At 47.0% G+C, this 12965-nt stretch overlaps 1 protein-coding gene across 2 annotated transcripts in view; it reads right to left on the bottom strand.

Moving 5' to 3' along the window:
* Mettl9 (methyltransferase like 9) overlaps positions 1-11955 on the bottom strand; it is a 45370-nt gene extending 33415 nt beyond the window's left edge. The window contains exons 1-2 of one of the 2 annotated variants that reach the window (XM_048332350.1): positions 11648-11955; positions 19-209 (exon numbers count right to left, since the gene is read on the bottom strand). In XM_048332350.1, the coding sequence (XP_048188307.1) occupies positions 19-209; positions 11648-11809 (353 nt within the window). In that variant the 5' untranslated portion in view covers positions 11810-11955. The remainder of the gene's footprint in view (positions 1-18; positions 210-11647) is intronic. The other variant, XM_048332349.1, reaches the window with a different exon arrangement.
* Positions 11956-12965: the final 1010 nt, after the last annotated feature.

The raw sequence follows: 12965 nt of genomic DNA, 5'->3' as shown, positions 1-12965 counted from the left end.
GGTCCAGCATTCACTTACCCATTGATAGACGTTCTAGACATAAACAGGCTAAAAACAGACGACACGAAAGAATGATACAACTGGATGAACAGCCAGCCGGATTTCTCAATGCTGTTGTTGAGGAAGATCTGTGTCCCTTGATCGAGGTAACTCTGAACAAAGACGGCCTGGAGTGATTCACATAACTTCTCTCTGTTACACACATACCACTAAAAGAAGAAACACACACAACTGAGATGTCACCTAAGAAATTCAAAAACAAATGAAAAAAAAAAGATGCCTCAAATCAAACCTAAGATTTTCAGATAATACAATCTTATGGACTCTGAGATGGCACCGTGGGTGTTAGCTGTCACCTTTTAAGTCCCTGTTGTCCTAGAAAGGCGCAAGCACTTCTTCATAACATGACTTTTCACTGGATTCCAGGGATAATCCTCCAGGCAGGGCAGAAGCAAAGGGGAGAGTGAGGAGACCTTGTTTTTATTTTGTTTTTTTATGGGGATTGTTTTATTTTGTGCCACTACTGGGGTTTAAAGTTGAAGCCTCCTGCTCTCACTTTTTTATTTTTTCACTCACAGTTGGCAGTCTACTACTTGGGCCACAGCTCTACTTTGGGCTTTTTGCTGGTGAGTTAGAGGTAAGTCTCACAAACTTTTCTAGCTTCAAACTGATCCTTAGCTCTTGGCCTCCTTAGTAGCTAGGATCAGAGGCATGAGTCACCTAGCCAGGAACAGACTTGTTAGAACAAAATTCAAAGCTTAAACTGCAAATCAAAGTTTACCTTCCATGATAAACGTTTTCCATTTTTCAGAGTTAGCATACCAGAATAGTGAATTGAATTGTACATCACTGTGAAGTCAGCCCCACAAAAAATCCTGAACTCAGCAGGTCCCCTAATCTGAGCCTCTCTTCACTCTCCTGCAGACTGGACAGGCATCTGTCTATCCTGGCGGGGTACTGGGAGGATTAAATAAAACCCCACAGAGCATATACTGAGGATTCTGTGACAGCAAGAGGTTGTTCTAATGTTGCTGACACACCACACCACATAGCTTCTTCCCACAACCCAACTTGCCTCCCTCTGACAAATAAGGCCATGTGTCAGCAGCAGTCCAGTAACTTCTTGCACAACGGGTGGCCCAATCTAACAGCCACCCTAGCTTGCTAAACATCTGATGAAATCTTGAGTAACATTCCTGATGCTAACATTAAAAGGAACTAGCTGTTGTTCACACCTGGAATCCTAGCTATTCAAGAGGCTGAGATGTGAGGATCATGGTTCAAAGGCAAATCCAAGAGACACTTAGTAAGTAAGCAAGTAGCCAGCAAAAAAGCCTCAAGTGGAGCTGTGATTCAAGTTGTAAGAGTTCCAGCCCTGAACTGGGAAAAAAAGAGCACAATAACTCTCAAAGATTTATCATTTTACAAACACCATACTCCAAACTAGGTAAGGAAAATTTTTCCAGTAGCTGACTTTTTTTTGGGGGGGGGAGGGTTGGGGGGGAGAACATGCCAGTCCTGGGCCTTGAACTCAGGGCCTGAGCACTGTCCCTGGCTTCTTTTTGCTCAAGGCTAGCACTCTGCTACTTGATCCACAGTGCCACTTCTGGCCATTTTCATTTATGTGGTGCTGAGGAATGGAACCAAGGGCTTCATGTATACAAAGCAAGCACTCTTGCCACTAGGCCATATTCCCAGCCCTCCAGTAGCTGACTTTTTTTTTTTTTTTGGCCAGTCCTGGGGCTTAGACTCAGGGCCTGAGCACCGTCCCTGGCTTCTTTTTGCTCAAGGCTAGCACTCTACCACCTGAGCCACAGCGCCACTTCTGGCCATTTTCTGTATATGTGGTGCTGGGAAATTGAACCCAGGGCCTCATGTATACGAGGCAAGCACTCTTGCCACTAGGCCATATCCCCAGACCAGTAGCTGACTTCTTTAACAATTGTTATTACCAACAATTCTTGGACTTTGCATACAGCTCTTTATTTTCCCCAACAACAGGAAGCTACAAAGCTTACTATGTTCAGTGTTACCCTTTTTTTCCTCAGTGTACAAGTGCTCTGGCTTAATCATTTACTAAGTCTTAAGACATCTTGTGTTGCAGTTTTACTCCAGTGCAGGACATGAGCTGTTTATTATACTTAGGATCTCCTGGGGCAATTCAGATCTTCTATGATGCAGGCCACTCTGGCTTTCACTCACTCTGAGGATTGAACTCAGGGCCTAGGCCAGTACTGTCCCTGAGCTTTTATGCACAAGGCTAGCACTCTACCATTTGAACCACAGCTCTACTTCCACTTTTTGGTGGTTAATTGGAGAAAAGTCTCACAGTCTTTTCCTGCCAGGGCTGGCTTCAAACCGCAATCCTCAGGTGTCAGCCTCCTGAATAGCTAGAATCACAGGTGTGAGCCAGGGGTGCCCAGCTCATTCACTGTTGATTCTCCAAAGTGCCTACTCACAGTGAAAACCATCACCTGGATGACACAGTGTGCCTACACTGGAGCTTGAACTCTAGCACTGCTCCTTAGCTTTTTCATTCAAGACTGTATCATTTGAGCCACAGCTCCATGCTTCAGCTCCGCATTTGGCTTTTTGTTGGTTAACTGCAGTCTCTTGAACTTCTTGCTTGGGCTGGCTTCCAGCTGCAAACAGTCACCACATTCACCTGTAGTCAGGGAGTACTTCTGGCAGAGCAGAAGAGTACCTGCTACACTATGGTCCACAAACCTATGGGATTCACTCTGGCCCTTTACCAATGGAAAAGTTTCTTACAAGCAAAGTTTTTCCAAGAGTCCCCAGTGCAGCTGCCTATTCCCAAATGTAAGAGGCAGAGTTGGTTAGATGAACTGTCTGTGGAGAGCAATGGAGCCAGGCAAGAGAAACTAGTAGCCATCACATTTTATTGTTGGCACACTTGGAACATAAATGGAAATCAACAGAGTGAAGTGTGGTCTTTTTGATCGTACCTAGTACTTAAGTTAAAGCACATACTCTGGAGCTCTTGAAACCTGAAAGGACCCTTAAGTCCTGCAAACCAGGTTCTTGATAATAACAGTCATTGACAGCCTCTCAACTGATGAGGCAGAGAAATCGTTATAAAACTTGCTGGAACCAACCCATGGCAATTTTTTCAGACAACAGATGCCAAGGGTTTTAAACTTTTGTTTGTTTATTTTAAATACTGCTACTGGGGTTTGAATTCAGGGCCTGGGCACTGTGGCACACTACCACTTGAGCCACACCTCCACTTCTGGCTTTTAGGCAGTTAACTGGAAATCAGTCTTACAGGCTTTCCTGCCCAAGCTGCCTTCAAGCTGTGATCCTCAGATATCAGCCTTCTGAGTAGCTAAGATTACAGGTGTAAGCTACCTGTGCCTGGCTTATTTAATCTTTTAAAGCACCTATAGCATTCAATAACTTATTCATTAGATTGCATCAAAAGATGCAACTTAAAATTACAAGCTATGTGTATATTTGTGACTTAGACTTTTTTTATAATTTATTAAACAAATTTTTTGACAAGGTGTTGTGCAAAAGGGGTACAGTTACATAGTAGGGCAGTGTGTAAATTTCTTGTGATATCTTACAAGGACTTTTTACTTTTTTATTATAAAGGTGATGTACAAAGGAGTTATATACGTCAGAGTACATTTCTTTGTGAACAATGTTACCCCTTCCCTCCCTCTCTCCCAGTCCCCCCACCTACCCACAATTTGTATAATTCATTATCAACATACTCTTTAGTGAGTACCACTGCTGCACTTGTTCACCCTTTGTCCCTCTGTTTGTACCTTCCTTACCCTCACAGATTTTTTTTTCACCTTCTTATATAAGTTCAGACCTGTGCTATGGTACACTAGAAAAGAGATTCCAAGTAGACTGAAAATCTTCCTTGCTTTCCAAAATGAGAGCTCACTTGGCTGTCACAGGCGGAGTCAATTGGCGTGCTTCAGGACCGCTTGAGTTTCCTGTCCGTTACCTCTTGCTTGTGGAAGCCACACAGCCAGGCGTGAATTATCCAGGCTCAAGGGTGTCAGCCAGCTGGCCGGACACCTGCTGGACCGCGGCCCGCTTGCTGCTTTGCAGCTCACTACTGAAGTCTTTGGAAGGGCTTCTTCTTTTCCTCTCTCATTCTCTTTCTAATTCCACAAGAAAACGAGGCTGCCTTTCTACTGTGTGATATACCAAGGGTTTTTTATGCTCCCCTTTGAAGGTGCCTAGGAGACCCCAGGGACATCAAGTGAAGAGGCTCTGTTGTTTTGATCCTCTGAAGCTTTGCTAAAATCTCAGGACTATAAAGCCACATGACAGTGGCTCATGCCTGTAATCCTAGCTGCCTCAGAAGGGTGAGGATTATGGTTTGAAGCCAGCCTAGACAGGGAAGTTCATGAGACTTTTATCTCCAATTAACCCACCAAAAAGGTGGAAATGGAGCTGTGGGTCAGGTGGTAGAGTGCTAGCTTTGAGCAAAAAACCTAAAGGATTCCCCCCTTGTGCCAAGGTGCGCACGCGTGCGCACACACACACACACCTTTGGACTACAAAATACTGAGTATCTGAAATGAGGAGTGCTTATACTTTATGAAATTAAAGCACTGGAGACAATCTAATCTGTATAACCTCCCTCCTTCCCCATTGAGTTGAGGCTGCCTGTCTTTCTATGCACTGAAATATCCCAGAAAGTGGTTGCTAGGTTGAGTGTGTATCATTTGTAGAAAACTGGTGAGTGGTGTTAATACCTACTCCTGTGATGTGCTTTCCCGCACACCTTGGTGTCAAGGCCATGCCTGGTCACCTTGATGGCACTGCAGAACCTTGGGAGTGTGACTGTTGGATCATTCACTGGCAAGGTCAGTATCCATGGGCTTGTTCTGACCGCCCTTGTAGTGGACATGATTCTGTGTTCTGGGGCCAAGTAGTTGAACCTTTATGCTGTAATTCTATTGGCCCTGAGTTCCTCAGGTCTTTTGTGAGAATGACTGGGGTGCCTAGATCTTCTGCATGGTTCTCTGTCATCATTTTGTCTTTCTCTCTCCCTCCCACTCTCCCTCTCCTCACCCCCTTTCTTTCTTCCTCCCTTCCTCTCTCTCCTTCCTCCCCCCTCTCTCCTTCTTCTCTCTCTTCTCTCTTCTCTGTTCTCTCTCTCTCTCTTTCTCTGCCATGAGACTTGAACTTAGGGCCTAGCCACTGTCTCTGAGCTCTTCTGCTCAAGGCTAGTGCTTTACCACCTTAAAAAATTAATTTACTTTATTGTTACTATAGAGGTGATGTACAGAGGGATTACAATCACATGAGTAGATAAATGAGTGCATTTCCTTTCATACAGTGTCTTCTGTTCCCTCATTCTCTCCCAGTCCCTCCCTCCCATCTCCTCCCATGAGTTATTTGGATAGTTCACTTTCATCAATCCCCAGTGAGCTGCACTTTTTCACTCCAGTTCTGTAGCCTCCCCCACCTTCCTGAAGATATACACAAGAATAGAGCATACATAAGATCAAGAAGACAGAACCATCAAAAACTAAACAAGTTTAAAATGTCTCATTTCCATATCTTGGAGTTCATTCCAGTATGTATATTATTTTATATAAATATGAAGAGGCCCTTAGGCATTACACCCTTGTGTCTCTCTCCTAAGAACATCTTTTAGTCTCACCATATATATCTAGAATCCTGAACAGTTTATCATATCCCAGTGCATTTTAGATCTAACTTCCACATATGAGAGAGAATATGTGCTGTTTGTCTCTCTGAGCTTGGCTTACTTCATTTAACATGGTTTGTTCTAGTTTCATCCATTTCCCTGCAAATGACAATTTTATTCTTTCTAATGGCTGTGTGAAATAGGTGCCACATTTTTTGGATCCACTCATCTATTGTGGAGCATCTGGGTTGTTTCCAATCTTGGCTATTGTGAATAATAGAGGAGTGGAATGACAGAGGGATAATTTGATTAAAATATAATGTATGTGGGTGTGAAATATCACAGTGTAATCCTGTGTACAATTGTACAGTGAACAATTAGTACATGCTAAAAAGAATGCCAAGAATATAAAAGGGTTCTGTTTGGGTGGGTACCAACGGGAGGGTGCAAAAAGGGTAAACAGAAGGTGAAAGAGGGTGAGTATGTTTCAAGTACTTTATATATGTATGTATGGAAACAGAACAATAAAACCTGAGGGTGGATTTAATCAGGGAACATTATATGCATATATGATAATATCACAACGAACCTCTCTCCCACGCCATGACTAATATATGCTAGTTTTTAAAAATGTTAAAAAAAATACAACAGCAAACTCTCTCCCCATTAAAAATGAGAGGGAAAGACAAGAAAATGTCAGGGCTGGGAATATGGCTTAGCGGTAGAGTGCTAGCCTTGCATGCATGAAGCCCTGGGTTCGATTCCTCAGCACCACATAAACAAAAAAGGCCAGAAGTGGAGCTATGGCTCAAGTGGTAGAGTGCTAGCCACGAGCAAAAAGAAACCAGGGACAGTGCTCAAGCCCCAGGACTGGGAAAAAAAAAAGAGAGAGAGAGAGAGATCAATCTAGTCTGTGAGCTATGTCCCTTTCAAAGAGCAGCTCTGGCTCTGAGCACAATGGCACTGGGGTTTGAACACAAAGCCCCAAGCTCTCACTCAGTTTGTTTGCTCAAGGCTGGTACTCTATCAATTGAGCCACATCTCCACTTCTGGCTTTTTGCTGGTTAAATGTGGATAAAGAATCTCTTGGATCTGTCTGCCAAGACTGATTTCAAACTGGGATCCTCAGATCTCCAGGACCTAGAATTGTTGTTGTTGTTTTGGGGGGATGCCAGTCCCGGGGCTTAATTCAGGGCCTGGGTCCTCTCCCTTCCTCTCCCCCTCCTCCTTCCTCTCCCTTTCCCTCTCCCTAGGCTTCTTTTGCTCAAGGCTAGCATTCTACCACTGATCAATACCTCCGCTTACAGCTTTTTTTTTTTTTTTGGTACTTTATTGAACACAAGAATCTCATGAACTTTCCTGCCATGCTAGCTTCAAATTGCAATCCTCAGATCTCAGCCTCATGTGTAGCTAGAATTACAAGCCTGAGCCACCAGCGCCCAGCTGCAGCTAGGATTTTAAGCATCAGACACAGGCACCCAGAAAGCTTCTTGCTTGCCAAAGTGAAACGTAATCCCTCAGGTTAGTAAAATGGCGCTGTGACTTCAGTTTTAGAGCTAAGCTCAATGAAGGGGCCTTGCATCTCTAGGCTATCCTAATGAAATGGCAATTTCTAATGAATAAACATTACCCAAGATCTCTCCCCTAACCCAAGAATCCGCCTTATAATTCCTTAATAAAACAACCAGAAGGGAAACTTGTGCTAAGTACAGGTCAATCAAATCTGCAACTCTACTTTCATGCAACTCCAAAAGAACCAGATGTGGCTGGGTATGGAGCCCACACGCCCAAATGAACACCAGAAAACTTTGCATAAAACCATTCATTTGAAGGGGAAAAAAACCAAAAACGTTAAACTGACTTCACAAGTAACAAAGTTCTGTGGCAAGCCTGGGATTCTGGAATATAAAAGAAATAACACATCATCAACTCAGCAACAATACAGAAAGGATCATCTCCTGCTTTGTTTCAGCTCCCAGAAGTTTCTGTGCACACTGCTTTTGTTCATTTTAATGGTTATTCCTGGACAATTACTTCCATAATGTAAACATACTCATCTCAAAAGCACATCTGACTGGGTATGGTGGTATACTTCTGTAATCCTCACACTAAGGAGAATGAGGCAGGAGAATTAAGAGTTTTGAGGCCAGTCTGGGCCACACAAGACCCTGTCTCAAAAAAGGACAATAAATCATGTCTGATCCTAAGAGATGATCCTCTTTAGTACTCAGAAAGCACCAGATTAGTCTTCATCTTGGAGTAATTATCTACTAACTTGCTAATTCAGCCAGTTAACTAACAGAGACACACAAGCACACACCCAGAAGCATGACATACTACAAATGGAGAATCTGAAGCCAGGATTAGTTTTCATCAGAGCCTGAAATATTCACTTTTTAATTCAGCTTTAAAATTCAGTATATTTTAGTAGTATAACGGGATGCATAGAAAAGAAGGGACAAAGGATGAACAAATGCAGCAGTGGTAGTCACTGGACACTCTATTGAAAATTAACTATACAACTTGTGGGTGGGACGGAAAGAAAAAACTGGAAGAGAGCAAGGGAAAGGGTGACCATTGTCTAAAAAGAAATGAACTCTTTACCTGACTTAAGTAACTGTAACCCCTCTGTACATCAATTCAGGACTGGGAATGTGGCCTAGTGGTACAGTGCATGCCTTGCATACATGAAGCCCCGGGTTTGATTCCTCAGTACCACATAAACAGAAAAAAATGGAAGTGGCACTGTGGCTCAAGTGGTAGAGTGCTAGACTACAGAAAAAAAAGCCGGGGACAGTGTTGAGGCCCTGAGTTTAAGCTCCAGGACTGATACATACACACACACACACACACACACACACACACACACACACACATACACATACACATACACACACACACAAAACCAGTACAGTTAGTACTCTCTTTTGGAAATACTGAGGCCATGTCCACTGTTGTATCCATTAAAAAAAAAAAAATCACACTGTTAAAGCAGTTTTTCAATCTTTAAAATAAACACAATATTTTTTTTTTTGCCAGTCCTGGGGCTTGAACTGAGGGCCTGAGCACTGTCCCTGGCTTCTTTTGCTCAAGGTTAGCACTCTACCACTTGAGCCACAGCATCACTTCCAGCTTTTTCTGTTTATGTGGTGAGAAGGAATCGAACCCAGGGCTTCATGCATGCTAGGCAAGCACTCTACCACTAAACCACATTCCCAGCCCCAAAAGTTAATATTCATCTTTAATTCGTCAATATTTTGTCTTTTGTGTTGGTGGTGGTGGTGGTGGTGGTCCTGGGGCTTGAACTCTGTGCCTGGGCACTGTCTTGAGCTCTTCAGCTCAAGACTTGTGTTCTACCACTTGAACCAAAGCGCCTAAAATACAATTTTATGGGCACTGAAACCATACCATGTCGCTGCAGTAATCACAAACATCATAAATCCCAACAGGTAAGAGAACCAGTCCTAATTCCATGTCAGAGAGAACAAGCCTCCTTTTTTCCTATCCAGGACTTTCATTCTATCACCTGCTTGGTAAAAACGACATTTCCAATGCATCTTCCTCCATCACTATTCCATTTTCTACAGGAGCGTGACAGTGCTGACAGGAGTACTGTATTATACATACTTCAGAGTTGTTTCTACATTAGATAATAGTTCAAATACAATGCTAAATGGCAATACGCAGTTTCGCAATGTTCAATGCATACTGTTTATAAACATTCCTAACAATAAAAACCATCACAACTGCAGAATTTCAAAAGATATACAGAAAGTTAGGATTCCATTAAAAATAAAATGGGGCCCAGTGCCTATGGCTCACACCTGTAATCCTAGCTACTCAGGAGGCTGAGATCTGAGGATCGAGGTTCAAAGCCAGCCCTAGCAAGAAAGTCCATGAGACTCTTTATGCCCAATAAACTACCAAAAAAGCCAAAATTAGAGTTGTGGCTTAAGTGGTAAAGTGCCTGGCTTGAGCTAAAGATCAGAGACAGACAGCACACAGGTCCTGAGTTCAAGTAAGTTAATTAATGAAAATTTAATTTTTTTTAAATGGCAACACAGTTAAGTGGTGAATGAAGTCCAGCCACCAGAACCTAAACTCTATTCCCAATACCATGAAAACAAATATTTTTTAAACAAACTAGTACAAGTCAAGTAGTTACTTTATAAAAACTAAATGTTAGGAGTTGGAGGCATGGCTCAGTTGGTAGAGCATCAGCCAATGAGCAAAAGTGTCAGATACTGAGTTCGAGCCCAGGTCTCAGACCCAAAACACACACACACACACACACACACACACACCAAAAAAAGAAAACTAAATGTTACTTTTATAAGTGAATCAGTTTCTCTCTTCCTTAAAGAATTCTCTGCGTTCATTAAAACATGAAACCAACCTGGGAACAAGTTTTCTGAACACCTGGTGTAAGGAAAATACAGGCAAGTGAGAATTATAGGACACAAAATGACACGGGAGTAATCCATTACTGCTTTCTGAAAATACAAAATGTACTACAAATGCTGACTGTAAACCAGATTGCCAGGCAACTGTAGCTCATGCTTGTAATCCTAGCTACTCCAGAGGCTGAGATCTGAAGATTAAGGTTCAAAGCCAGCCTGAGCAGACAAATCTCTAAGACTCTTATCTACAATTAACCAGCAGAAGGCCAGAAGTGATGTCAGGTACCCCATTACAGGCTCAGGCTAGCAATCCTAACTACTCCAGAAACAGATCTTAGGATCATGGTCTGAAGCCAGATAAGGCAGATAAATACAAGAGACTGTAATCTCCAATTAACCACCAAAAAGACAAAAGTGGAGCTGGGGCTCAAGTAGCAAGTGTCAGCCTTAAGCGAAAAAGCCAGGTGAGAGCATGAAACCTTGAGTTCAAACCCCAGTACTGTCACACACACACACACACACACACACACACACACACACACACACACACACACACACACACAAAACAGAGCCAACTATGCCCAGTTCAAAGATCTCTTTGAAATAAATGCAAAAAAAAAACTAAGGGACAGCACCCAGGCCCAGAGTTCAAGCTCTAGTACTGGCAATGAAGGATGGGGACAGGGACACACACACACAAAATGAACACCAGGATAACCACAAACTACCCTGTAACATTGCAATTAAAGAATTCTACAGCTAACCTATACCACGTTCTTGCCACACTGAGCTAATGAAAAGACTCAATGGGGCTGGGAATGTGGCTTAGTGCTAGCCTAGCATGCATGAAGCCCTGGGTTCGATTCCTCAGTACCACAGATACAGAAGCCTGAAGTGGAGGTGTGGCTCAGGAGGGAAGAGGTCGGGGGGGGGGGGCGGGGGAGGTCCAGGTGTGTGCGGGTGTGTGGGGAGGCTGTCCGGGTGTGGGGGGAAGCAGTACGGGTGTGTATGGGAGGCTGTCCGGGTGTGTCCGGGTGTGTGGGGAGGCGGTCCGGGGGTGTGGGGTCGCTGTCCGGGTGTGTGTGGGAGGCGGTCCAGGTGTGTCCGGGTGTGTGAGGTCGCTGTCCCGTGTGTGTGCCGGGAGGGGGGTGGGGAGCAGTCCGGGTGTGTGGGGAGGCGGTCCGGGTGTGTCCGGGTGTGTGGGGATGCAGTCGGAGTGTGGGGGGCTTTAGCTCCATCCCTTCCAGGGAGACAGATGGATGGCTCGGGATCTAAAGTTGTCCCCGCCCGCCGGCCGACGGCGGACGCCAAGGGGACCGAGCGGTGGCTGCGGGGCGCGCGGGGCCCGGGAACAATGCGGGGAGGGGAGGGGGTCCGGGGCGCCCGGGCCCGGGGAGGGGGGGAGGCCGTCCTCCTCCCGCACCGCCGAACAAAAGGCGCCGTGGAGCCCGGGGCCCGGAGACCGAGATGGCGGGGCAAACTTTGTGCGGGGCCGGGACGGAGGGGCCGCCCCGCGCCGCGCCGCACAATAGCCGGGCCGCGCCGAGCGCGCGGGAAGGCCGCCGCCCCGCCCCGCGCCCCGCGCGGCCCGCGCGCCCCGCCGTACCTGGTGCGTCTCCTTCCGGCCGCCCGCCGCCGCCGGCCCGCCGGGGCCGCTCGTCATGTTCACGTAGAGTGAGCGGCTGAGCGGGCTCCGCAGCGTCCACATCCTCCGCGCCAGCCACACCGACGCCAGGCTCAGGCACAGCCAGGACGCCAGCAGTCTCATCGGGGGGGACCGCGGCCGCTCGCTCCGATCACCGCCGGGGCGAGGAGGAGGAGGAGGCGCCGCCGCCTCCGGCCGCCGCCGCCGCCGCCGTCGCGGCTCGAGCCATGGTGCCCGACTCGCCCATCCGGCCGCTTCGGGCCCGAGGCGGGGAGGGGGTGGGGGGGAGAGCGGCCGGCGCGCGGCCTTCTACCGTCCCCTTCGCTTCCGCCCGCGGAACGACAGAGGCACCGGGGTTGGTTTCCACCCGGAGCACGTTCGAGCGACGACGGAGGCCCGTGCCTTTCCGGCGCGTTTCTCTCTGCCCAATCAGCGGGCTGGCCGGCTGGGGAAGAGGCGGGGCCTGGGGAAGGGCGGGAGCCGGGCGAGTGCGCGTTCCCCGAGCCCGTGACGGGTCACCGCGCTAGGTCACGGTGGGGAGAATTGGGTGTTATTTAGAGACTGGGATGCGCCGCCGTCCCTCCGAGGTGGTACCTGCTAGCCCTGTGGTCTCGGGGCCCCCTTCGCTCGCTCCTTGGTCGTGGGGACGGCCCCGGCGCAGCCCTGAGACGTGTGCGTGCGCAGTCCGTGCTCCCGCGGCCCGGTGTCCAGATGACAGGTCGGGCACCGGGCAAAGGCCGCCCCGCGGCGAGTGGGGAGAGAGAGGAAATCCCTGTCACACCGCCTACGCCGCCTCCTCCTCCTCACCCTCTCCCCCCTCCCCTCTTACAGCCCTGGCTCCCCAGCCTGGCCGGTGACAGACGGGCCACTTATTTTCAGGGAGTAGGAGTGAAGGTTCTCCCTCAGCTGGGAGCCTCTATACCTGGAGGCCTTCACAAGTCAGGTGACCACTGTGAGACTCTCAGCAATGAACACCCCAAGTTTAGAGCTCCAAGCTGCATCGTTGGACTCAACACTTTTTGAGGGGGAGGGGGACTTCCCAGGTCTTAAACTCTGGTCCTAGGCGTTGTCCTTGAGTTTTTGTTGTTGTTGTTGTTGTTGTTGTTGTTTGGCACTCTACCTCTTGAACCACAGCTCCATTTCTGGCCTTTGGAGATGAGAGCCAGCCTGGGCTGGCATTGAAGGGCTATCCTCAGATCTCACTCAGCCTCCTGAGTAGGTAGGATTATAGGTGTGAGCCACCAGTCCAACACTCTTAAAAGTGAATTGAGCCCTGGCA

Source organism: Perognathus longimembris, chromosome 23 (genome assembly GCF_023159225.1).
Source record: "Perognathus longimembris pacificus isolate PPM17 chromosome 23, ASM2315922v1, whole genome shotgun sequence".
Lineage (NCBI taxonomy): Eukaryota > Metazoa > Chordata > Mammalia > Rodentia > Heteromyidae > Perognathus > Perognathus longimembris.
This window is presented reverse-complemented; position numbering and strand designations above follow the sequence as displayed.